At 40.6% G+C, this 23877-nt stretch overlaps 1 protein-coding gene across 1 annotated transcript in view; it reads left to right on the top strand.

The window, feature by feature from the left end:
- The window catches only part of NRXN3 (neurexin 3), a 782346-nt gene extending 759193 nt beyond the window's left edge, over nt 1–23153 (top strand). Inside the window, exons 12-16 of the mRNA XM_007448147.1 lie at nt 1133–1514; nt 2315–2505; nt 3305–3478; nt 21123–21242; nt 23032–23153. Of these exons, the coding sequence (XP_007448209.1) occupies nt 1133–1514; nt 2315–2505; nt 3305–3478; nt 21123–21242; nt 23032–23153 (989 nt within the window). The remainder of the gene's footprint in view (nt 1–1132; nt 1515–2314; nt 2506–3304; nt 3479–21122; nt 21243–23031) is intronic.
- Nucleotides 23154–23877: the final 724 nt, after the last annotated feature.

Below are 23877 nucleotides of genomic sequence, written 5' to 3'. Positions count from 1 at the left end.
AAAAAAAAAAAAAAAAAAAAAAAGTCCAGGTTTGGCCAACTAGATCCAGGTCTTCAAATGACATCATCCTGCCGAAACTGTTCCTCTCCGTTCTGTGGTTGTCTGCTGGGTCTGCTGTCTCACCAGGGAGGCCCTAGCCCTCCAGTTATCACGTGGCCTCCAGCGGCCCTGGGTTTCTTCTTACCCCTTCAGAAAGCCTTGTTTGCAAAGAACGTCTCTTTCCTAAGTGTTCCAGCACAAACCCTGGGGGAATATTACTGGACCAACTAGGGTTGCTGCTAATCCAGTGTTCTAAGGGGGGGGGGGTCCCTAGACCAGTCATGTAAGCATCACCTTGAAACTTGTTAGAAATGCAGATTCTCAGGCTACACTGCAGACTTTTGAATAATAAACTCTAAGGGTGGGGCTCAGTGAACTGTGTGATTCAGATGCATGCTAAGTTTCGAAGACCATTTTGTTAGTCCGCAGACCATACTCTACGGCTAGAGAGATAAAAATACACTGAGTGGTTCTGCCTGGGTAGATTGATTACTTCAGGGGCCGGGATGGGGTCGTCTTCATCCAGCCCAGATGGTTTAAGGGTGAAGTGGGGAGGGTATCTTCCCAAAGGAAGATTAGTTGTTATTATCAGAAAAAGCAACGGTTGCTGGTCAGGTAAAATTAATATGTTCTACAATAGAAACTTTGCCACAAGTACTGGGTGGTGAATTATTACACCAAGAAATATTAATAATGAATGCCTAAGGCTCGCTTATTTTATCTTTATAAGGGTTAGAGCAATAAAAGTTTTCCTTCTTATTGTATGTACTGGTACCCAATTATTTTCCTGAATGGAGAAAACAAACAGTTTCACCCTTTAACTTGAGTTGCCCGTGAGCTCATATTTTCCTTTATATGATGGGACATTCTGAGCAACTGTAGGAGGGCATGGGATGCAGGGCGTTCAACTTGGGCTGGGCCAGTCATCAGCTCCCTGACTGAAGCCAAGTCAGATATCTACTATATTGAGTGTTTTGTTTTCTGGAACTGAATGTTTTGTGTGGAAACAAATTAGACCTAAAAGATGTAGTAAGGGTGCTGTGACAAAACGTGGTAACTCCTCCTGTTTGTATCTCATCTATGATTTTCACAGGTACAATGGTGGGAGACCATACCCGCTTGGAATTCCACAACATTGAAACTGGTATCATGACCGAGAAACGTTACATCTCCGTTGTCCCCTCCAGTTTCATTGGCCACCTGCAGAGCCTCATGTTCAATGGGCTGCTCTACATTGACTTGTGCAAAAATGGAGACATTGATTACTGCGAACTGAAGGCTCGTTTTGGACTGAGGAACATCATCGCTGACCCTGTCACTTTTAAGACCAAGAGCAGCTACCTGAGCCTGGCCACCCTCCAGGCCTACACCTCCATGCACCTCTTCTTCCAGTTCAAGACCACCTCCGCTGACGGCTTCATTCTCTTCAATAGCGGTGATGGCAATGACTTCATTGCTGTTGAGCTCGTCAAGGGGTAAGCGGAAGAGATCGCCTAGTTTATACTAAATGTCTTAGCTCAAACCCTGGATAAAATATGCACAGAAAAAACTGTCTATTCTACTCTCTACCCTCTATTCCTGATTCATGCTCTCATCCCCATTGATTAAAAATATCTTTGTAATCATTAGGACTGGAAGGGAGAGAGATTCATGAGTTTGTTTAAAGATCTTCTCCTGACTCAGTACTGTCAGGCTTCTTAATCTGAAACGTAGTCCTTTAAACCTATGGGAAAAAAGCTTATTTTTGCAAAAGAGGGATAGGGTATGTGTTGCATCTATCTCTGGGGCAGTACAGTCTGCAACCACCGAATTTATAGGAAGAAATGAAATACAGATATTTTCAGTACTACCATTAGCCCACATATGCAAATTTTAAAAAGCTGTTCTTGCTTCAAGATATTTTACTACTGTGTGTTGGGAAGTAGTCAAAACAGAAGCAAAAAATAGAACAAAACCCAAAAAACAGATCCATGATTGACTGTGAATTTAGATGTCACCCCCTAATGTTTTGGAGTGTACCCAGCTGTACTGCTTTGTGTCTCTGGATTTTTACTAGGTAGTGTTAAAGAAATGGATTCAATGAGTATAGAACTCAAGTGAAGTCTGGTAGAATAGGAACCGATTCTTTTTATATTCTTAAATCAAGCTTTAGTTATTCTTGCATGATGCCAGTCTAGCTTGGGGGATTTGAAGCCCCCAATGCCAGTTATGTACACATTGCCTTTAAACCACTGCAGGGAATCTCAAGTCATTGGGTGCTTGTGGTTCCTCCTAGGTACATACACTACGTGTTTGACCTCGGAAACGGCCCCAATGTGATCAAAGGCAATAGTGACCGCCCCCTGAATGACAACCAGTGGCACAACGTCGTCATCACCCGGGACAACAGTAACACCCACAGCCTGAAAGTGGACACTAAGGTGGTCACTCAGGTTATCAATGGTGCCAAAAATCTGGATTTGAAAGGTAAACCTTGTAAAGAAGTTTCTCCTTTTTAGAGCTTACAGTTGAAAGGCTGTTTCCGGAGGTAAACTACAGTTTAGGAGTGCCATGCATTTTTGATACACATGCATATCCTATTTTAACAACATTGAATTATAACATGATGCAGTTTGTTAGTTTTTACTTCTACCACTCCTTAGGGATGGTTTGTTTTCTCTGTAAACCTTGGGCATGTGGGAGCTGAGTGATGAGGTGACAAATGTCAAAATGTGGAGGGATCATAATACAGAGGAAGGCATGTAGGTTTTGGAAACTCAGCTGAGTCATTTACCACCTGGGTGACTTTGGTAAAATTTCTTAGCCTTGTTCAGCTTCTATATACTTTTTTTTTTTTTTTTTTTTGCAAAATGAGGATAATAATTGTTACTACCTTTATGGGCTATTAGGAGTTTTGATGGAATAATGTCTATAATATCCTCAGCATACTATTGGTAACAAGCACATAAAAAGCACTCAATAAGTGGTTGCTTTGTTGAAAATGTTGTTAATCTTTACATCATCAGAAAATGGGAACAATACCTACCTCATAGAATGGATGTAGTGATTAAAATTTGTGAGATGATGTGTATAAAATGAATGACACATAAGAAATGTTAGTTTCTTCTTTTTACAATGTAGAAACTCTGGTAATAATTTTGTTTATGCTGTTCCCCCCCAGCTATATTACCATTATCTAGTAAACAGTCTAATGTGACTTGGCTTTTGTTGGCGTGGTTTCCATACCATTTACCCATTTGCTTTTACTACCTATTTTCCTTTCCAGGTGACCTCTACATGGCAGGTCTGGCCCAAGGCATGTACAGCAACCTCCCAAAGCTCGTGGCCTCCCGGGATGGCTTTCAGGGCTGTCTGGCATCAGTGGACTTGAATGGACGCCTGCCAGACCTCATCAACGATGCCCTCCATCGGAGCGGACAGATTGAGCGTGGCTGTGAAGGTACAACCTTTTTCTATTTAAGCTACATTCTGTCGCAAGCCTCTTTGCTGCCTCTGCCAGTGCCTCCTTCCTTGGTTTACCAGTCCCCTCTCATCCCATTCACTATCTGACATTGCATCACCACTGATGTCCTCCTGTCACTGGCTGAGTATGTCAAGACATGTGGCACAGGCTCCAGGAATGTACAGTATGTTGGCAGATGTCTTTCATACTTGCCATAGAGGACCTTTCCTGGCATTGACATCAGGCTTCTCCTGACTTGTGCCTTTGCTTCCAGCATGGCTGAAAGGGTATCAGGGACTTTTATTTATATCTTAATACATATATTAAGAGACATATATTAATATCAGAGACTTTTATATGGGTGTCACCATTAATAAAATATTTCTTATGTTGCTAACAGTGACTGCATTATTTAATGCAAACTGAGCAGAAGGTAGGAAAATGATGTCAGAATGCCATGATGGAGGAAGGGAAGTAACAGTTATTGAGTACTTACTAGATGTCAGGCATCATTTGGCAGTTTCTTGGTGTGGTGTAGTGGAACAGCATGGGCTTTGATGTTAGAAAGACCTGGATTTAGGTCCAGGTAGTAGTTCCTGTTGGCTGTGTGACTTTTGACAAGTTACTTAACTTCTCTGAATGATATCTTCCTCATCTGTAAAATGGGACAATAAAACTTACCTTGGAAGGTAATATATATGTCAGAGTTATATATAGAATGCCTGGTACATATATAGTAGGTACTCAATAAGTGGTAGGATCATTATTTACAAACATTGTCTAATGTGGGACATTTAATAGCATTGCATGCCCACCCATGCAGCACAACAAACCATGCTCACCCTCTTTCTGTAGATAATCCACTGTCTCTTGAGATACTAACTGAATTTTATAGGTCATTTGAGTCCAATAGCTCTTTACAATAAAAACTATCTAGCTTTAACCAGCAGGGGAGAGCAGACACATTTTCAGCCTTCCCCAGACTCCTTGGGTAGGCTGAAAAGGTGACTCGTGTCTAACTTGAAAGGCAAAGAGGATGATCTGATCAGTCACCAGGACCTATGTATTCTTTTGTCTGATGGAGCCTCATGGTTTTTTGTGCAATATACTGTTTTCTTGTATCCCGCATTAATTTACCACATCCAACCTGTTCATTCATCTTCTAACTGTTCGACTTCATTTATCACTCCTGTTCTTAACCAGCTTCAGTCCTTCACTTGCCATCATAAAGCACATTTTAATAAAAGCTTCCAATCAGCTTCCCAGGCTTATTTATAGTATGGAAGTCATTTTCCTTTGCCTAAGGGTCAGTTTCTTGTTACCAGTTTGCACTAGTAATAAGGCCAATTGTCCCTATAACCCTCTCCAGTTTTCTTTTAGCCAGAAATATTTCTTAAATTTTGTTAGCCAAATATGTTGTGTGTGTACAGGGGGGACAGGAAGTTGGGAATCACCAAGCATTTTAAAGCAGCCACTTTGCTTTCTTCTCCTGAAAATGCACAATTTCATTCAACTCAAAAGTTTTTGTCTTATTGGCCTGCTCTTAGTTCTTTTGGGTGTTAAGGGAAGTCCTGAAATTGATGCGCCGTTTGAGAATTAATTTGTGTATATTAGTTTAGGAGATTGTGGAATGACAGAAATTCCAGTTTTCCTGGAATAATTAATCACATCTAGTAAAATCATAATATAAAAGCACATATTCAAAAGTATAAGGCTCTCCTCACATGTTAAATATTTTTATCATGCCATCAGTTCTGTAGATTTAAAAGTCAACAGGAATCATCCATTTAACTCCATTGCAATGTCGCCTGATAGAAATAGAATGTGAGTCACATATGTAATTTTAAATTTCCTGGTAGCTGCATTTAAAAAAAAGATACAAAGCAACAGGTAAAGTTAAGTTTAATTTTACATTTTATTTAACTTAACCTAATATATCCAAAATATTATCATTTCAGCATATAATCATTATAAAATTTTTAGTTAGACATTTTATTTTATTTTTTTCATATGAGCCTTCAAAATCAAGTGTAGCACTTGTAGCACACCCCAATTCAGACCACACCTTTAAGGTACTCAATAGCCACGTGCATCTATGGCTACTGTATCGGAGGCACAGTTCTATAGAGTATAAAAATTGGGGTTGGGCTTCCATGGTGGCGCAGTGGTTGAGAGTCCACCTCCTGATGCAGAGGATACGGGTTCATGCCCCAGTCCGGGAAGATCCCACATGCCGCGGAGCGGCTAGGCCCGTGAGCCATGGCCGCTGAGCCTGCGCGTCCAGAGCCTGTGCTCCGCAACGGGAGAGGCCACAACAGTGAGAGGCCCGCGTACCGCAAAAAAAAAAAATAAAAAAATTAAAAAAATTGGGGTGTAAGGAGGTAAAGCTGTAGCATTTGATTAAAAGGAAGTCTAAACCAACCTTTATAAAAGTGGATTAAAATGTATAGTGTAAATGTGGAATGGACTCCACTTATGAGAGCTTTAGGGGAAGTTGTGGGAGCATTAGGGAAAAGAAATTACCCATCTGACTGGAGAAAATGTTCCTATCCCTACCTACAGCTCTATGTGCAGTTTGGCATGACTCATCACATGCATTATGTTGGGTTCTGACCTTCCTCTGAGTATGGGTGATTGTTCAAAGCTGAATATTGTGGCTTGCTGGCTCTACCATCCGCATCTATGGCAAGTCCTATGGGCCTAATAACACTGCACTCTATTGCCATGGAGATAATTATGATGGTTACCCATGGAGCATTATGACCACCCCACTGGGTGGCATGAAGTGGAGGATGAGCTCTGAGGGAAGAAAGCCCTTGTTTATTGTACACAGATGACTTGGATAATTAGCCTAAGTGGCCAGGAAAAATGGCCAAAAAGTGGGTTAAGGCATAAATTACTGTCATTGGAAGTTTGCACTATTGTGAATAAGCCCTTGTAAGAGATACCAGGAGCTTTTTAGGGCACTATGGAAGATGATGGGGAGGGAAATGCAGGCCACAAAACCTTGGAAACACTGCAAAAAGGTATCATTCTCATTGTGAATCTCTGTACATAGTACAGGACCTTCAGGAAGGCCTTTGACAGTTAGGCAAGTCATAGGACACAGAACACAATTCTTGATTTATCATTTCTATGCCTAGAATAGGAAACAAGTAGGGGATAAGGATTCATTACTAAGAACTAAAACCTGAATCTTGTCACGATGGTGAATGTGTTTTATTTTTAACATATTTTGGGTACACAGGCTAGGATATATCATATGTGGCCGGGCCGCTGAGCCTGCGCGTCCAGAGCCTGTGCTCCGCAACGGGAGAGGCCACAACAGTGAGAGGCCCGCGTACCGCAAAAAAAAAAAATAAAAAAATTAAAAAAATTGGGGTGTAAGGAGGTAAAGCTGTAGCATTTGATTAAAAGGAAGTCTAAACCAACCTTTATAAAAGTGGATTAAAATGTATAGTGTAAATGTGGAATGGACTCCACTTATGAGAGCTTTAGGGGAAGTTGTGGGAGCATTAGGGAAAAGAAATTACCCATCTGACTGGAGAAAATGTTCCTATCCCTACCTACAGCTCTATGTGCAGTTTGGCATGACTCATCACATGCATTATGTTGGGTTCTGACCTTCCTCTGAGTATGGGTGATTGTTCAAAGCTGAATATTGTGGCTTGCTGGCTCTACCATCCGCATCTATGGCAAGTCCTATGGGCCTAATAACACTGCACTCTATTGCCATGGAGATAATTATGATGGTTACCCATGGAGCATTATGACCACCCCACTGGGTGGCATGAAGTGGAGGATGAGCTCTGAGGGAAGAAAGCCCTTGTTTATTGTACACAGATGACTTGGATAATTAGCCTAAGTGGCCAGGAAAAATGGCCAAAAAGTGGGTTAAGGCATAAATTACTGTCATTGGAAGTTTGCACTATTGTGAATAAGCCCTTGTAAGAGATACCAGGAGCTTTTTAGGGCACTATGGAAGATGATGGGGAGGGAAATGCAGGCCACAAAACCTTGGAAACACTGCAAAAAGGTATCATTCTCATTGTGAATCTCTGTACATAGTACAGGACCTTCAGGAAGGCCTTTGACAGTTAGGCAAGTCATAGGACACAGAACACAATTCTTGATTTATCATTTCTATGCCTAGAATAGGAAACAAGTAGGGGATAAGGATTCATTACTAAGAACTAAAACCTGAATCTTGTCACGATGGTGAATGTGTTTTATTTTTAACATATTTTGGGTACACAGGCTAGGATATATCATATGTTCTCATATGTGTCAAAGTCATTGATAATGACGCAAGATCCCTAAGTAGCAATTGGATTACTTTCCGTATTATATCTAACCCCAAAGAGTCTGAAATTATTTTAAAGACACATTAATCCACTACTCTTTGGCTCTTGATTGTTTATAGTAAGAAAGAAAAAAAAATATTGAATTAGGTTTTTATTTTATGTTTCTAATATATGCAGAGAATATAATTTAGAAATTAAGTGCAATTTCTGGACAGCCTAGCCAACATCTAGCTGTGACTTGCAACCTCTCAATTTGGACTAGGAATTTTTTATGATGTCTGATTCAGTACTTGCCTGGTAAATATCTGTTTCTATCTTGAGGCCAGCTTTGCTGCAGAGACCAAGGCATGTATTGGCTAGAAATCCGATTCCACAACTGCAGACGGTAAACATCTGAGAGAAGCACACGTGCTCCATTTTGAGACTGGTGTAAATAAATAAAAAGGACATTGGTTTGGTGCCAGTTTGCCCACAGCCATTTGGGTTTGGCTACATTTTTATAAATTAAGCCAACTGAGATTGTGGGTGTTCCCAAATCACCTTCATACAAATGCCCAATTCTAGTGCCAAATTCCTTGGTGGCATTTTCAGGAGGTTACAAGGAGTGCTCCCAAGCGACTCTTCCACGCTTACCTCCTAAACGTTCAGAATTATTTTTGTGGGCTCCGTCTGGTTGTGCACACGTGTCTTTCAGTCTGGCCATGTACTACCCTTATTTCTTGATGTTTATCCTGACTGATGGAAAATCATTTTTCTGGACCATATGCCTTGGGGTTGGCTGTATGGTTGTGGGAAGGCTCTTGTAACCACTGCCTGTGCTCTGTCCAGTCCAACGTTTCCCTGCCCCTGCTCTGCTGATGTGGCTCTGATGAGGCCTGCTCCGCCCTGGTCTGTGCATCCCCTGTCTGTGCTGTCTCTGGAGAACCTGTGGAGCATTTCAATTGTCTGTTCGAGTGATGTTGATTATGCCGATTGTGTTTTCATTTCTGTAATGTTACCCTGGTTTTTGCTGTACCTCTTACTAACCTCTGGTTATTGTTTTCGCCTTTTCTGTTCTTTTGCTAACAAAGTTGCGTTGACCAAAGCTGACCTGCAAGGTAGAGAAGGTTCTTGTTCCCATTACCACTTTGGACTGAAAGATGTCCTGGGTAACCCTTGGTATCTTATCTTTAGAGGACTTCAAGCTGTCACACCTCTTGGACAGCAGCGGTTATGGGGAGGGGGCTGAACCCTGTGTTCTTTATGAACAGTGGCAGAAAACCCAAATCACTGCATGAAAAATAACAACCAAGGCGAGGCATCATGGGGATGGGAATATGATTCCATTTTGGGGGAACCAGAGAGGTTTGACAGCATCCTATATTGTGACTACCCACAGGCATATTAATCCGCTTCTGGAAATGCCTCTCCAAGTAGTTGCCATGGAGGGGTTGGCTCCTTTTAATTTATTCACTAGAGACAGAAGACAGCACTTGGAAAAAGAAAAAAAAAAAAAGCCCATTTGAGTTCTTAATTTATTATTTTCTGGGTCAGGGAGGTCATTTCTCAGAGCAGGGCTTTTGAGTGCTTAGACGTAATGAAAGATAATGCCATTTTCTCTTAACTCATTTTAAAGAGATCTTTTAGGCATTTGGGAGATATTAATCTCATTAAAACATTCTAGAGTTTTATGTCTCCTATCGGGGATTTTGATTGAGCACTTTAATTTCCTGTTTTGTGATTCTAAAGGAAAAAAGTACTCTTGGGGAGGAAGAGGCTCTATCGATCTATTGATTTTACCCTGAATACCCTTTAAAGTGCCTGCGTGTTAGATACCAGTGAATATCTACTGCAATCTCAGGCTACTTTGACTCAGAGTAGCAAGACAAGAACCTGCATTTTAGGTATCTTTCAGCCGATAGTTAAGGGGAGGATTGAGCCTTGGGGGGCCTCTGCGAATTTGCAAAATCAGCACAGATTGTAAGAAGTGGTTAGGACAAAAGTAGCTTTAAAAATTACTTTTCACCTAAAAGATCATTTACTTTGCAGTGACTTGTTATATGTCATGAAGGTAAGCAGTACAAGTGTCTCTCTCGGGTGGATATCAGCTAGATGAGGTCTCTCTAGCCATTTTAGTCTTCATCCCCTCTTAGCAGATTCACAAATATGCTAATATCTCATAAAATTAATGAAAGGAACATGCACTGGATTAGTACTTTGAAGTTCTAGGTAGCTGTACAATAGTTTTCAATTTCAAATATGTAGGGTCCTTTCAGTAATATGGAAGGCTGTTGTTTTAGACATTCTATTCAATTTTCCAAATAGTTCTACTCCCTGTCACTCTATGGAGGGGAGAGAGAAGGGGACAGGATTTGATCTATAATGAGACAATTCAAGGTTGTCAAAGCTCTTTGTGACCAGATTTGTTGGATAAAACTAGACAACTGCATCTCTCCCTAGACTTTACCGTTCTTCATGGTAGTAACTGTGTGGATTTTGAATCCCCAGAAACTTCCATGGGGACTCCATATGTAGCAAAATGATCTTAAAATTTCCATTCAAAGGAGAAATGGTTTGTAGGAATCATACAAAGAACTAGTTGATTTCTATGCCTACTATAAATTGTTGACCAAAGTGTAGGCATAGGTTTGGGGACACAATAGAGTGTCTTAATTTGCTCATTTATAGAAGCAGTCTAGTCATCAGTATGGTTTTTCTGCGATTACTCCATTGACCCAACCTCTCTTCCATTCTTGTAATGACTTAACAGTCTCTTTGCGGCAGGAGCTGTTATTCTTTGTAATTATTCTGAGTCATCTTACTCCTTCCCAGTATTATGGCAAAAGACCTTTAGGATGTGAATGCCTTTCCCTTTTATCTTCCTGACATTGGGGTATGGACCATTACTCATGCTGGCCTTTTCGGCTACAACCTGTGGGCACGGATAGGACTAATTAACATTAAGTGTGAAGGACAATAAAAACATATGACAAAGAAATGAGGCAGTCTGAAAAGTAAAGGCACATCATAAGGAAATATAACAGTGGGTCTAGGAAGTGGCAAGATGGGTCGGGGCAAGTCAACAGCTTGAATCCTCTTGTCATTGTGTTGCTGGAGTGGTGTTTTTAGACACCACTATTTATTTATTTGTTCGTTTGTTCATTCATTCATTCATTCTTCTCCAGTGATTGTGCTGTTCAGTTTAACAGGAACTCAGCTACTCCTGTGTATCAGATACTTAGCTAGGTACTGGGATTACAGGTGAGGTACAGTCTGACATCAAATAAATACGTAGGAGATCAGCCAGTGGCTACAGTGCAGAGTGAAAACTGCTATGCTAGAGTGGACGTGGAGCCCGCAGTGTGTCTGCGGAGGAGGGCTGCTGCACTGTGTAGGGTCATGATGATCATGGTGGGTAGTCAGGGGATATTTTCTAGGCAGAGTTTGAACTGCATCTGAAGGGCAACATGTTTTAGATGGATGAGAGGTGGAAGCTCACTTAAGAGCTTGGCCAGTTTGGGCACCTACAGGAAGCTCCATTGGGCTGAAATAATACTCAGGTGGGGATGTGATGTACACAAAGCTGGAGCTGGAGGATGGAGACAGGTGATGGCAGACCTTTTGTGTAAGGAGTTGGACTTTACCCCAAGGGCGCTGTAAGGAGGACAGAGACTTGGATCCGATTTTCATCTTTTCAAGATCACTCTGACGCCAGAGTGGAGAATGGATGAGGAGGACAGGAAGTGGAAGCAGGGAGTGGTTAGGAGGGCAGTAGCATATTCCAAGACAGAGGGAAGAGGTGTGAACCTGACAGTTGTTACTCTTGTGGCCTAAGAAGATAAACATGTTTCTCTCTCAGATGAAACCTCTGAGGAGTGAGGAAGAAAAGGAGCTTCCTCTCCTGTGTATTTCCCTCCCACCCCTGCAGTGTTGCTTTGTTTCATAGCAGATGCTTTTACACATCATGACCAAAGGTGTCAGGGAGGAACTAGATTGACGGCCCTGGTTTAGGTCACACCTTGCATCCCTCCAGGTTAAGAGAGGAAGTGGGAGCTCCCCTGAGGTCCATGGGAGGTGTTGCATTGCTGAGCTGAGCGGTACAGCCCCTTGAACCTCAAGGTCCCTTGAATAGAATAACAATATCTATGGACTTTTCAGAAGTAATTTTCTTATTCCTCTTTATTTGCAAGAGGGGTATTCCTAGAGAGGAAAAGATTCCCTAAAAGCATGTTCAGTTAAGGAAGGACCTGCTCAACTATAAAAGAAATATTAAGTTTGATCTTTTGGAAGTGAGGCAGATGAGTCATAATCATGAGAAATAAAAAAAAAAAATAGCTCTTTATTGGTTTAGGGGATTAATCAGAATATCCTCTCCCTGCTTTCCATTATAATGCCCCTCAGCAGCTTCTGTTTTTGGAGTTGACTGGCTTCTCTTCTAGAAATGTAAGTTGTTCCTCTGACCAGATGATGGGCAGGTGGGTAGGAGAGGGCCATGTATTGATCAGATTTGGTTCCAAGTGCTGCGTATCTTAAGTAAGTCAATAAATGTTTTGAGTTTGGATACCTTGAAAACCCACAGATTCTTTCAAGTCATTTTAGGTTAAGAGTTGTCATCAGCCAAATTCTTCTAATAGGTAATTCTCCAACTTTCCTTACTGTGAGGACTATAGCTCCTCACTTCATTTTATCCAAAGCTAAGAGATGTATTACTTTCTCTATTGTATTTTGTGTAGTAAAGTATAGTGTTTGACCTCATAGAAATCAGTTCCTCAAAGATGGTTTGCATTATGGGAAATAATAAGAGAGACAGGAATTAAATGGAACTTTCCACAGTGGTTTCTGCCTCTTGTCTCTCAACGTTGCATGACAGAGGTTTCTTACAAAAGAACTGTAACTATGACTTAACTACCTCGATGTGTTCATTACTGCAGTCCTGACCAATTACACACCCAACTAAAATGGGTAGAAATTGATTTTCCTTTCCAGCGGTATTGAGAATACCCTTTATTTGAGGGTTTCCTTAGTTCACACACATGCTAAGGATATTGTGTCTCCATGATGATGACAACCTTGCATGGCAGATATTGTTATCCCCAGTTTATGGATGACTTTATAGATTTTACATATATTATCTGATTCAATCCTTATACCATGTGAGGTAGAAACAATTTCTCCTTTATATAGATGGGGAAACTGGGGTTCAGAGAATTTAGGTAATTAGCCCAAGATCATATTGCTAGTAAGTAATAAAGCTGTATTTTAAAGCTTATGGCCTTTCCACTACTGTGCTATATGGTGTGAGTCTGGATTTGCATATTTCCAAAGCAGAAACGGTACAGAGATAACCAGAGAGTGTCCAAGTGTCCTCCAGCTGACTTTGTGATAGCTGGTTTTCATAGCAATACTGTTTCACTACGTTCTAGATGATTTGTGCACTATGTTCATTAAAACAAAGTATTTTAAATTAGCTGTCTTTTTGTCCAGGCTGGCCTTAGAAATCCCTTATCTCTCTCTCTCTTTTAAAAAATTTCCCTCTTCTGCTCCGATAAGCTGCTACATCAGTGCTGAGAAAAGAAGGAAAAGCAGAAAATGAGGTCCCAGTTTACATTTTCTGAGGCAGCATCGACTTCTGAGGACCTGTTCATGATTTTAAAAAGAAGGGATGATCTAATCATTTGACCTATATTACGCAGGCACCCTCTGAAAATAGGGTGGATTGAGCAAGGAGGCTTTATGATGACACCATTCTCTCACCTTTACACACACTCCAACAAGGGCAGGCATTACTGTTACCTCTCTTGTCTGGAAGTGTCACGTGGGTAGATTGCTTTACTCACCGAGGATAATTATTCTTTGCTGTTCATTGGCCATTGAGGGAAGTGCTGTGCTAGAGCTGGCACCAGCACAGGAATTTTCAGGAATTTTGTAAGCTTCTTGGCATCATGTAACACATATTCGCTTGAAATTGGCTGTGGTGGGAGTATTTTACGCCATGAAAATCAGCTTACATAAATGTTACAGATCAGGTTTTATTTATTTATTTTTTCCCTCGGAGTTCTAGTTGTTAACAGGAACACAGGAAATCAAAGGCCACTGGAGATAAAGAACTCATGAAGGCGTCTTGGTTTCAACCAATTCCCATGCCCATCTTGACTTACTTTAACTCATTGTATGGTGAGAGGGCTGAAGTGATTGAGGAGAACCCGGGTGTTATTGAAACTGTCCCCATGTCCCACAACTGTTGGATTTTATTGTTGGTCTTTTTCGCTCAGCGCCCTAACCAAGCAACTGTTTTGAACCCTTGCTTGAGGAGAGGAAGCCGTAAACACCTGAGCATGCCCGATGAGCCCTGTCTCAGTGCCTTTCTGAGCACGAGCAAGGCATAGGTCCTGCCCTCAAGACGAAAAAGTAAGATCTTGGGAACACAGCTGCTCTTAGGTCTTTCTGCCAATGAAATTTTATAAAAGCATTCAGGACCCTGTTCTCTGACTTTGCTTAATCTTCTGTAAAGTGGGAACTAGAGCATATTCACTTCTCAGCTGGCTCTTTATGAAGAGGGATGCTTGACACATTTAAGGATCATTGCTTTCTTATTTTAAAATTAAATAGAAGTGAGTTGGGTTTCTGCCAATTAAAAGGGATGAATCTTCTGTTGCCTGTAAATGACTCCCTTTGGAAAACCCAACACTGTAAATGTAGAACTTTGAGAGCCACAGAAGTCTCTTTGTTGTAGGGACCAAGACATACTTGCAGCTAAGTAAGGATAACCTTATCCCTAATGTCAAGAATACCTTTCATGAAGCCTCCACACTTTAATTCTTATATTTTAGCCATAGAGACTGTAGGTTGCCCAGGAAGTTGGTAAGGATCTTTCACACATACACACATATGCACAGATACATATATCTATGTATATTCATCTTCCTTTTTTTGTTCTTTCTTTTTTTCTTTGCCACTCAATTACTGCTCAGTCATCCTTCCTCTGTGAAACTATGTAAGTTTTAAAATGTGAAAGTGGAAGGGTTTATGAACTTACAAACGTGGGAAATCAAATTGAAGGTGGAAGATAGCTCTTTCAGCAGCCCACGGCAGCTCGCATGCAGCTTCTTCCCATGGCAGCTGGGCTTTATATGGGGCCAGCAAACCCTTTGACTGGCACAGAGTTCTACTGTGGTGATGCTTCACAATCAGATTCCAGTCCCAGATTCTAAGCCCTTTGACGAACACCTCCTGCTCTGTGATTAAAGATGATGAATATTGTTAAACCAGCCCCACCTGGTCCCACCAGTGGGATACCAGCCTTGCCCTTTAGGATAAATGGATACTGGGAATCAGCCCAGATGTATCATTCCAGGCTCCCCCACTCACCAAGCCTATCTTTACATTATGGCCAAGACCAGCTGGTGCTGGTTATTTATCCATCTTAAATTGGGATGTCTGAGGCATAGGTTTGGTTAAGTCCTACTTAGGCATTAACAGATATACACTCTGATACAAGTGTCCTGTGCTTCCAACAGCACTTCTGTCTCAAGGACCTGCAAGTAATAAAAGGCAGTCTGTCAACTTTTGATTTTTCGAGACCTTGAGGAGGAGTTGACTGAGTCAGTTGGCATGTACAGCAAAGGTGGATTTTAGCAGTAACAGGCATGAAATGACTGTCTGGGACAATTCTTAAAAATAAAAACAACCCCAGATTCAAGCAGAATAATGAGAAATTTGTGGCAGCCATCAGAGTTATCATGTGAAAAAAATAAAGAAAAAAGACACAGCGCAGTGCTTTCCAGTAAACTAAAAACAGAGCTGGAAGTTAAAACCGAAATACCTACAAACATCACTGACAACTTACTTAGTCCTTTCATGCATACTTCTGTTGCCTTGTCACTTTCCCTACTACACAAAGAAAGTCACCATCCGTTCTCAAAAGAATATGCGACTATTTTAGTGAGGATTCGTTACATATTTAATACACCATCCCTATACAGGGAGTCCCTGAAGCTTTAGTGTAGTTTGTAGTTACTATTAATAATTTAAAAACTTTCTAAATATGTAATTCCAAAGGTTTATGTTATCATAGAGTATCTGGAATTTTAGGTTGATTTGGAAGAATGTTTTAGATAAAATTATTAAGTCTTCAGAAATATCTGTTAGTTTATAAACATACGCATTTGATATCGATTTTTGTTCATATACTTAGACAGAAGTAGATCTTCCTGTTTATTTTTAATTGAATTTTGAACTGAAATAGCATTTGAAAATTTTCTCTGTTAAGACAGCCACATCCTTACATTAAATGTAGGTTAGAGTACTCTTGCTAATCTAATGGCAAGACACACACACACACACACACACACACACACACACACACACACACACACACACACACCCCTCTGGTTCTGGTTTATTCACATCCATAGACGTTAGGTGGATCAGAGGTTAGGTGGATCAGTTGTAGAGTTAGCACGCTTGGGTTTGAGACCTCACCCTGCTACTTGTTACCCGTGGGACCTTGCAAAAAAATCACCTGACGGTTCTGTGACTTACTTTACTTTTCTGAAATCCTTGCCTTCCAACTTGATCGTCAGTCAAAAAATTCTTTTGTTTTTGAAGTTCTGGATGTCTTCCATGAGAAAATCGTTCCTGTTTCTCTGATTCTTTAATACTTATAATTGCTTCATCATGTGTTTATGAAGACTAAATAAACTAGTATCTGAAACACGCTTAGTACATTGTCTGGTACATGATAAGTGCTAGGTAGGTCCCTTGTTTTGTTATTGTTATATCCTTGGTCTGATTCGTATAAGATCAAATTATATCAATGGATGTGCAGTCGGAAACATTGTTTGAAGTTTTTCTTTTTCCTTTTTTCCAGAGCATTTTGGTATGTTTCTTTACCTTTTTTCTTCCTTTCTTTTCTTCTCCCTTCCTTCCTTCTCTCTCTCTCTCCCTCCCTCCTTCCCTCCTTCCCTTCCCTTCTCTTCCCTTCCCTTCTCTCTCTCTCTCTCTCTCTCTCTCTCTCTCTCTCTCAACTTTGAAGACAGTATGAGAATATGAGAAATAGATACAGATATAAGATATAGTCTATTCAGGAAAGGATGTCCTTAAATAGTTTGAAATAAGAAAAGGAGCTTATATTGCCATTTAGAAAGTGTTTTAGAGTCTAGTCCAAACATGTACTCATTCAACACAGTTATTGCATACTGTCCCTGGGCATTGGGGACCCAAGAGCCTTTGTCCCAACATCTGCTGAGATTAAATGAGTCTAATAGTTAAATCAGAAGAGGAAATGTGGTCAATTAAATACCACCACTACCCCCAAAATGTTTGGTTCCAAGTAGAAAATTGCTTATATAAGTTGATACTTGTCAATTCTATGGATAAATTAGTTAGGAAAACCACATGGCTTTAAGTCACAAAAGAATGACTTTATTTCTTTATTTTTTTTATTCTCTTGTTTTTTTTTTAATTTCATCTATTAAGTAGAAGTTTGTTTCTATTTTATTTTTTTAAATTTCTTCCAGCGTCTTTTGTTTTTGTTTTTGTTTTTGTTTTTGTTTTTTTGCGGTACGCGGGCCTCTCACCTCTGTGGCCTCTTCTGTTGCGGAGCACAGGCCCCGGACGCGCAGGCTCAGCGGCCATGGCCCACGGTCCCAGCCGCTCTGCGGCATGTGGGATCCTCCCGGACCGGGGCACGAACCCATGTCCCCTGCATCGGCAGGCGGACTCTCAACCACTGCGCCACCAGGGAAGCCCCCAACATCTTTTGAATTTTCTTTTTTTAAAAAAAATTTTATCAGAGTATAGTTGATTTACAATGTTGTGTTAGTTTCACGTGTACAGCAAAGTGAGTCAGTTATACATACACATATATCCACTCTTTTTTAGATTCTTTTCCCATATAGGCCATTACAGAGTACTGAGTAGAGTTCCCTGTGCTATACAGTAGGTCCTTATTAGTTATCTATTTTATATATGGTAGTGTCTTGTTCTTTCTTTCATTCAACAATATTTTCTGAGCCCCTACTTTACACTGAATACTTTATCAGAAACTAGAGATATAAAAGGTGAGCAAAACAGACAAGGCTTCTGCCCTCAAGGAACTCATATTCCAGAAGGATGAGACAGACAATAAAGAATTTAATAAATAACTTAGTTACAGTTCATGTAATTGTTGTGAGTTAAATAAAGCGGGAAATAGGCTGGAGAGTAAATGAAATGCTGATGGGGACTTCCTTAAATAGGATAGTCCGAAGAAAGATCATTTTGAGCTGAAACTTAAAGAAAAAATGAACCAGTCATTTGAAAATCTGCAGGAAGGACATTTCAGGCTATGGGTTGGGCAAGAGCAAAGGACCTTGAAGGTAGGGATGGTCTTGAAGTGTCAGAGCAGGGGTCCTGGAACGGAGCAGCTTCAGAACCACCCAGAGGGCTTGTCACAGCTCAGGTTCCTGAGCCCTGCCTCCAGCCAGTAGGTCTGGGTGGAGCCTGAAAACATGCATTTGTCCCAAGCTCCCAGGGGATGCAGGTGCTGTTGACTGACTCAGGCCTACGCTGTGAGCACCATTGTGTTAGAGAGGAATTGGAAGGAGGAAGGGATGGCTGGAGCGTGGTGTGCTGGAGGTGAGTAGTAGGAAATGAGTCTGGCGGAGGAGGCAGGGGCCCTGGGATCTCACCTTAGAAAGGAAGTAGGATTTCAGGCTCAGATGGATGAGAAGTCATTGCAGGTTCTCCTGGTCTTCACTGAAACCCTGAAACTGCCCTTGTTCTTAGACGATTACCGTGTAGTCAAGTCTTTGAGGGTTATGCGATTCTGAATGGCATTCGCCCCTTAATGCGTGGGAAACAAATCCCGTGGACTTTGGAAATGGCCTATAATTCCCTCTGTATGGGATTCCGACAAACGGGACTGATTGCTTGCTTTGCAAAGAACCATTCTCCCATGCCCAGGTTTTAGAAGTATGAGATATTGGCAAATCTGGGGGCTGCAGTTCAGATCAGCTCCACATTTACTGGAACACTTTCTCTGCATCTGGCACAGCATAGGACATAACCAAAGCATAGTACGTGCTTGGTACAGCAGGGACATAACCAAAGCATAGTACATGCTTTCTAACTGTAGGCAGCATTCACTCTTTTTGGGACAAATAGTAAAATAATGTGAAAGAATTAGAGGATTATGTAAGCAGAGTACACTGCCATGTGTAATAAAGTGTTAAATATTATCATATATAAATGTTAGTGAGGCGGATAATATGTGCCGTGGCCACTAGGAAGTGGGAGAATTGTTGTCTGAAGTTACTGGGGAATGTTTGATATCCAGGAAGCATTTTAGCTGGTCCTTAGAAAATGGTTAAAATTTGGCTAAAGAGGAAGAGAAAGACATGGGAAAAACTCTTGTCTTCAGATTCAGTGAACATGCAAAGAATGAGTGTTTTCCCAAAGTTTTTGCTGTTCTGCTGCCTTTCAAGGGAAAGCTTTCCAGGTGTTTCTGATTCTTGAGCACAGTTGAATTACTAGCCCATTGTCTGGTGAGAGCTGTTTGGTCAGGGAGCCCCATGGACTTCTCAGAAGCTTTTGTCCTTTGAAAGAAGCTGTTGTGATTTGCCATTGTTGATGAGCCTTGTACTACACAATGCTCAAGTTTAAGACCCACTGAGAACATGACCAGGAACCTCCTTTCATCTCCACATGGGGGAACCACATGGCATATAGCAGCTGCAGAAAGCCAGCAGCTATGCTGCTCCCCCAGTGGTAGTAATTGTCTTTAAGTTTCTTATGTGATATCCTAACAGCTTTGTGTTAGGAGTGATGGTCTGTGCTGCTTCTACCTTTCATGAATAAATACAAAATGTCTTGCCACCCAGAAGACAGCCCCTTCGCAGTCATGCATCTCTTTTGAATATGCATCCTTAGGGCCCAATAGGCTTATAGTTCAATGTTCTGTGCCTGTGTGAGGCTTAGCCTGGAAACTGTGGAATATGCACTTACTGCAATGGATATATTTTTACTGTGTCAAGTACTTTTGTGCATCAGATCCTGACTACTACATTTGATGAGTCAAAGGGCCCACCTCCTTTGCTGAGGCTTTCTGGGAAATTCATGGAGTTATCCTGAATATTAAGATATTTCCTGTTGGCTTAGATAATTCCAAAGGTGTAGGTTTATCTTTAATGCCAAGATAAAGGCAGAAGACAGAAGTGAAAAAGAGAATGGTAAAAGAGGTCCCAGGATGACCTAGGAAAGATGGCAGTCTGTAAGGCAGAGATCACCAAACTTTTTCAGTTGCTCACTCATATCTGCAGAAGGTTTTGAGAATGTCCCCAAGGTAGGTATACTTACCTACCTAAAATGAACATAATTTCTAATATTTTCTTCCTATACCTCAGATACACCCTCTGGTATATGCACACTCTGTTTGAATACATTCTTCTGTAAACCTATAGCAGCAGTGTGGTGCAGCGCACTGGTTCTCAAACATTAGTCTACATCATAAAGTCCTAGAAGCTTCTGCAAACACAGATTTCTCCCTCCCCCCCACCCAGAGTTGTTTCTAATTCAGTAGGTATAGGGTGGCCCAGTAATTTGCATTCCTAACAACTTCCCAGGTGATCTGGTCTGAAACTATGCTTTAAGAACCGCTGAGGTAGTTAGTCTCAGAGTTAGTTTACCTAAGTTGGACATCAGGGTCCTTTAATTATCCAATGTGTGACCTTGGGTAAATTATTTTAGTTCTGTGAGCTTAGTTTTTAAAATCTGTGGTACAGAGGTAATCATAATTCCTTACGTTTTAGGGTCACTGGCGAGCTTCATGAGATAAGCTAGACAAAGTGCTTATCACCCAGTGCTTATCACCCAGTGCTTATCACCTACAAAACAACAGTACTTGCTGTGGCTGCTTTACCCTCCTTCTTCTCCTCCTCGTTATCCTCACACATCTTTCTAGTGTCACAAAGTAGACTGTAAGAACTTTTGTGCCTTAATTCACAAGAATCATGGGAATGCATTTTTCTGCTTTAGCATTATTCATTTAGGAAGACCATGCTCCAAGTGAGATATCTTTCTACTTGAATGGTAGAGATGAAGCTCTTTTGCAAAGTCTGCCAAAAAGGGAACAGTGTGTTCAGCCCTCTCCCTTCTGTGTGTAACTGTTGATAGTTTGTGGCTAAGTGTGTATTTCTGTTGTCTTTTGTAGTGAATTCTTCTTGCATGATATAGAGTTGACATTTTTGGCGGTTGTGTCTTTGAATGTTTGGGGGCATGAGAATAGTAAATTCAAGTGATTGTTTTGAATTTGATTAATTTTAACACGTTTTTCTCTCGCTCCTTTTTCCTTCTTTCCTGCTCTTCTTATGAATTACTAGGACCAAGCACCACCTGCCAGGAGGATTCATGCGCCAACCAGGGGGTCTGTATGCAGCAGTGGGAAGGCTTCACCTGCGACTGTTCCATGACCTCCTATTCTGGAAACCAGTGCAATGATCGTGAGTACAACCTTTTCATGCTTGGGATATTTTCAAAGAGTTCAGAGGTCTGGAGAAACCATAAGGGACATTATGTAAAAGGATGGCTCTTCTTCTGAAAGATTCATAAGCAATTTCTCATCCAGAAACTGGGAAAATAAAGGACTAATGGTCTAATGGCAAAGCGACATTTCTCGTTCAACAATACTAGATGTTTTTCCATTTACTTACTCTCTGTTTTCTTTAGATTAGATGACCTTTGACAAACAAAACAATTATGACAATATTTTTGTTCTAAGGAGTTCAGTTTTCCATTAATTAAATCATCTGGATAACAATTTTGAGACTCTCCCACTTAACATTGCCTAGAACTTGGAGGACATTTAAGGAATGTAGCTATTTTTTCAAAAAGTCTGAGTTTAGAGAATTTCTTAGGCCTTCCAAATGATGAAGACATTAAGAGAGTTTATTATTTTTTCCAACTAGAAATGTTCAATGCATTCTCAAGGGTCTTTCAAATGTAGGCAGAGATTCCCTCTGGCTAAATTTATTGATATCTGTTTAGTTTATATATACATAGTCATTCTGTTTATATATATATATTTCTATTTTGTGAGTATGTTTATATGTATGTATCTGTGTATTTGCTTCATACTGGAAGAGAGCCAGTTGTTATTTTTGTCCACGAGTGATGCTTCGGGTACATCAGCTGTTTTAATTCTAGAAGACTGATTTCATGAAGGTGATTCTAGCACTGACGGTGGAGAGAGTTCAGTTCTGTGGGAATCTATAGCCTGTGTCTCCACGTCCTCCTAACGTGGCCCCCTTTAGAAATGAGCAAACACTTGAAATCTCTGAATACCTGTTGCAAAGTGATTTGTTGAAAAGCCCTGACTTAGTGGGTCCTGCTGACCTTCTCATTTTCTAAATGCAGCCTTCATGGTAGGAGTTTATTTTATAACCTGAACTCATAGTTGTCATCAGTTGGTTTTATCAAAAAGATGCATAATGTTATCTGAGCAAATACTAAAGTTACATTACAGTTTGTACAAGTGGGAGCAGTCGCCAGTTACAATGCTATCTCTGTTATGTCGATTTGGTTTTCCTTGATTCCTTATTTCTCAACATTTTTCACGTGTGTAGTTGTCTCCTGTCCTGTTTTCCATTTTTTTCATAGGCCTTTTTTCCTTATGTACCCTGTCAGTCTCTTAAGATACACTAAGGAGAAACAAGTGGGGAATCTGGAAATGTAAAGAGAAAATTCTTTGAACCCCCTTGATCTAGGTGTAAGCATTTGCCTCTGGATTTATAATGCAAAGGACACACTGTTTGCAGAAGGCTTTGGCATTAGATGGCTCTTTCCAGTTATTTGGTATTATTTTTATTGAAAGTCCTGTTTCCATATTTATGATTTGGAAATACTGTTCCACTCTGAAACAGGCAGTGATTGGACTCATCCAGAGTCCCTGAGGAATTGTTGTATATGCTCTTTCTTTTCCCTCCAATTTGTCTGCATGGGAGGCTTATTTCCTAAGTGGTAGCATAATGCTTCTTTATCCTCACAAGTTTATTCCATATCACACATACATACCACTCCCAGTAAACCACAGTCAGGAAGAGACTGCACAAAGGAAAGACAGAAAGGTAAGTTACGCTAACTGCGGTGAATAGGCACAATCTTCAGAAGGTATGTATGCATTTTTTGCTCACTGAAAAGTTCCTTTCTGCCACCCAGGCTAGGCATTGTTTTCTGCTAAAAATCAACCAGGATTCTTTCCAGTTTTCTATGATTGTTTCTGATTTTGTCAAGAAAAGATTGTGCCTCAGTCTGGGATGAGGATTATCGCGTTATCTGACCTGAACAGTTTGTCGGTGTGTGATGAAGTGCCAGAACCAGGATTGGGAAAGCTCAGCGTTCTTTTGTGGCAATAGCTTCTCATCCTTCAAAAATGTTTCTAAGACATCCAGGTTTAGGGTAATGTATTTTGAACTTTATTCTATAAGCAATGCAGTTGAATTTTTTATTGTAAAGGACTTCTGAGCCCAAATCATTAAAATAATCTACCTGCCTATTCTCCTCTTGGAGAGTGGACCAGGGCTTCTGTGACTGGATGGCTATATGGATATGTGAGCAAGTACATTTTAATAGCAGAATGTGGGGAATATATGGAATTCAGATATATGTGATGTAACTATGAAGTTCAGATGTAAACTTTTAATGAAACCCAACCAAATATATCAAAATGGTAGGTTGCTTAAAATTGTTACAACGAATGTCTCTGTATTAAAGTATTTGGGGTAACTTCACTTTGGGAACTAGCATCAGAGCCAGTTTGTTCCACCTAAGAAAATCAGTCTCAATTCTTTACGTCATAGGTTATTATTTTCTGTATCAACCTGGATCCTTAGAGTTGTAATTTGCTGCTCCACAAACAACTTCAAGATGATGATACCTATCTAATACTCTGTGTGCCTACCTTTGTTAGCAAATCATGGTAGCTTTGTTTGCATCAGGAGTTGAGTATTAACCCTCAGTGTCACCAGCAGATTTGAAAAAGGCTCATATGCTTATCATTGGCAAAAGCCGTGGGAAAAGTTGCAAAGAAAGAAGAAAGAGTAAAATGAGTGGCTAGAAGTTGAAGAAGGATGAAAGAGA

This window comes from Lipotes vexillifer, unplaced genomic scaffold (genome assembly GCF_000442215.2).
Source record: "Lipotes vexillifer unplaced genomic scaffold, Lipotes_vexillifer_v1.1 scaffold542, whole genome shotgun sequence".
Classification (NCBI taxonomy): Eukaryota; Metazoa; Chordata; class Mammalia; order Artiodactyla; family Lipotidae; genus Lipotes; species Lipotes vexillifer.
The sequence above is the reverse complement of the archived record's forward strand: the minus strand, read 5'-3'. Positions and strand labels throughout refer to the sequence as shown.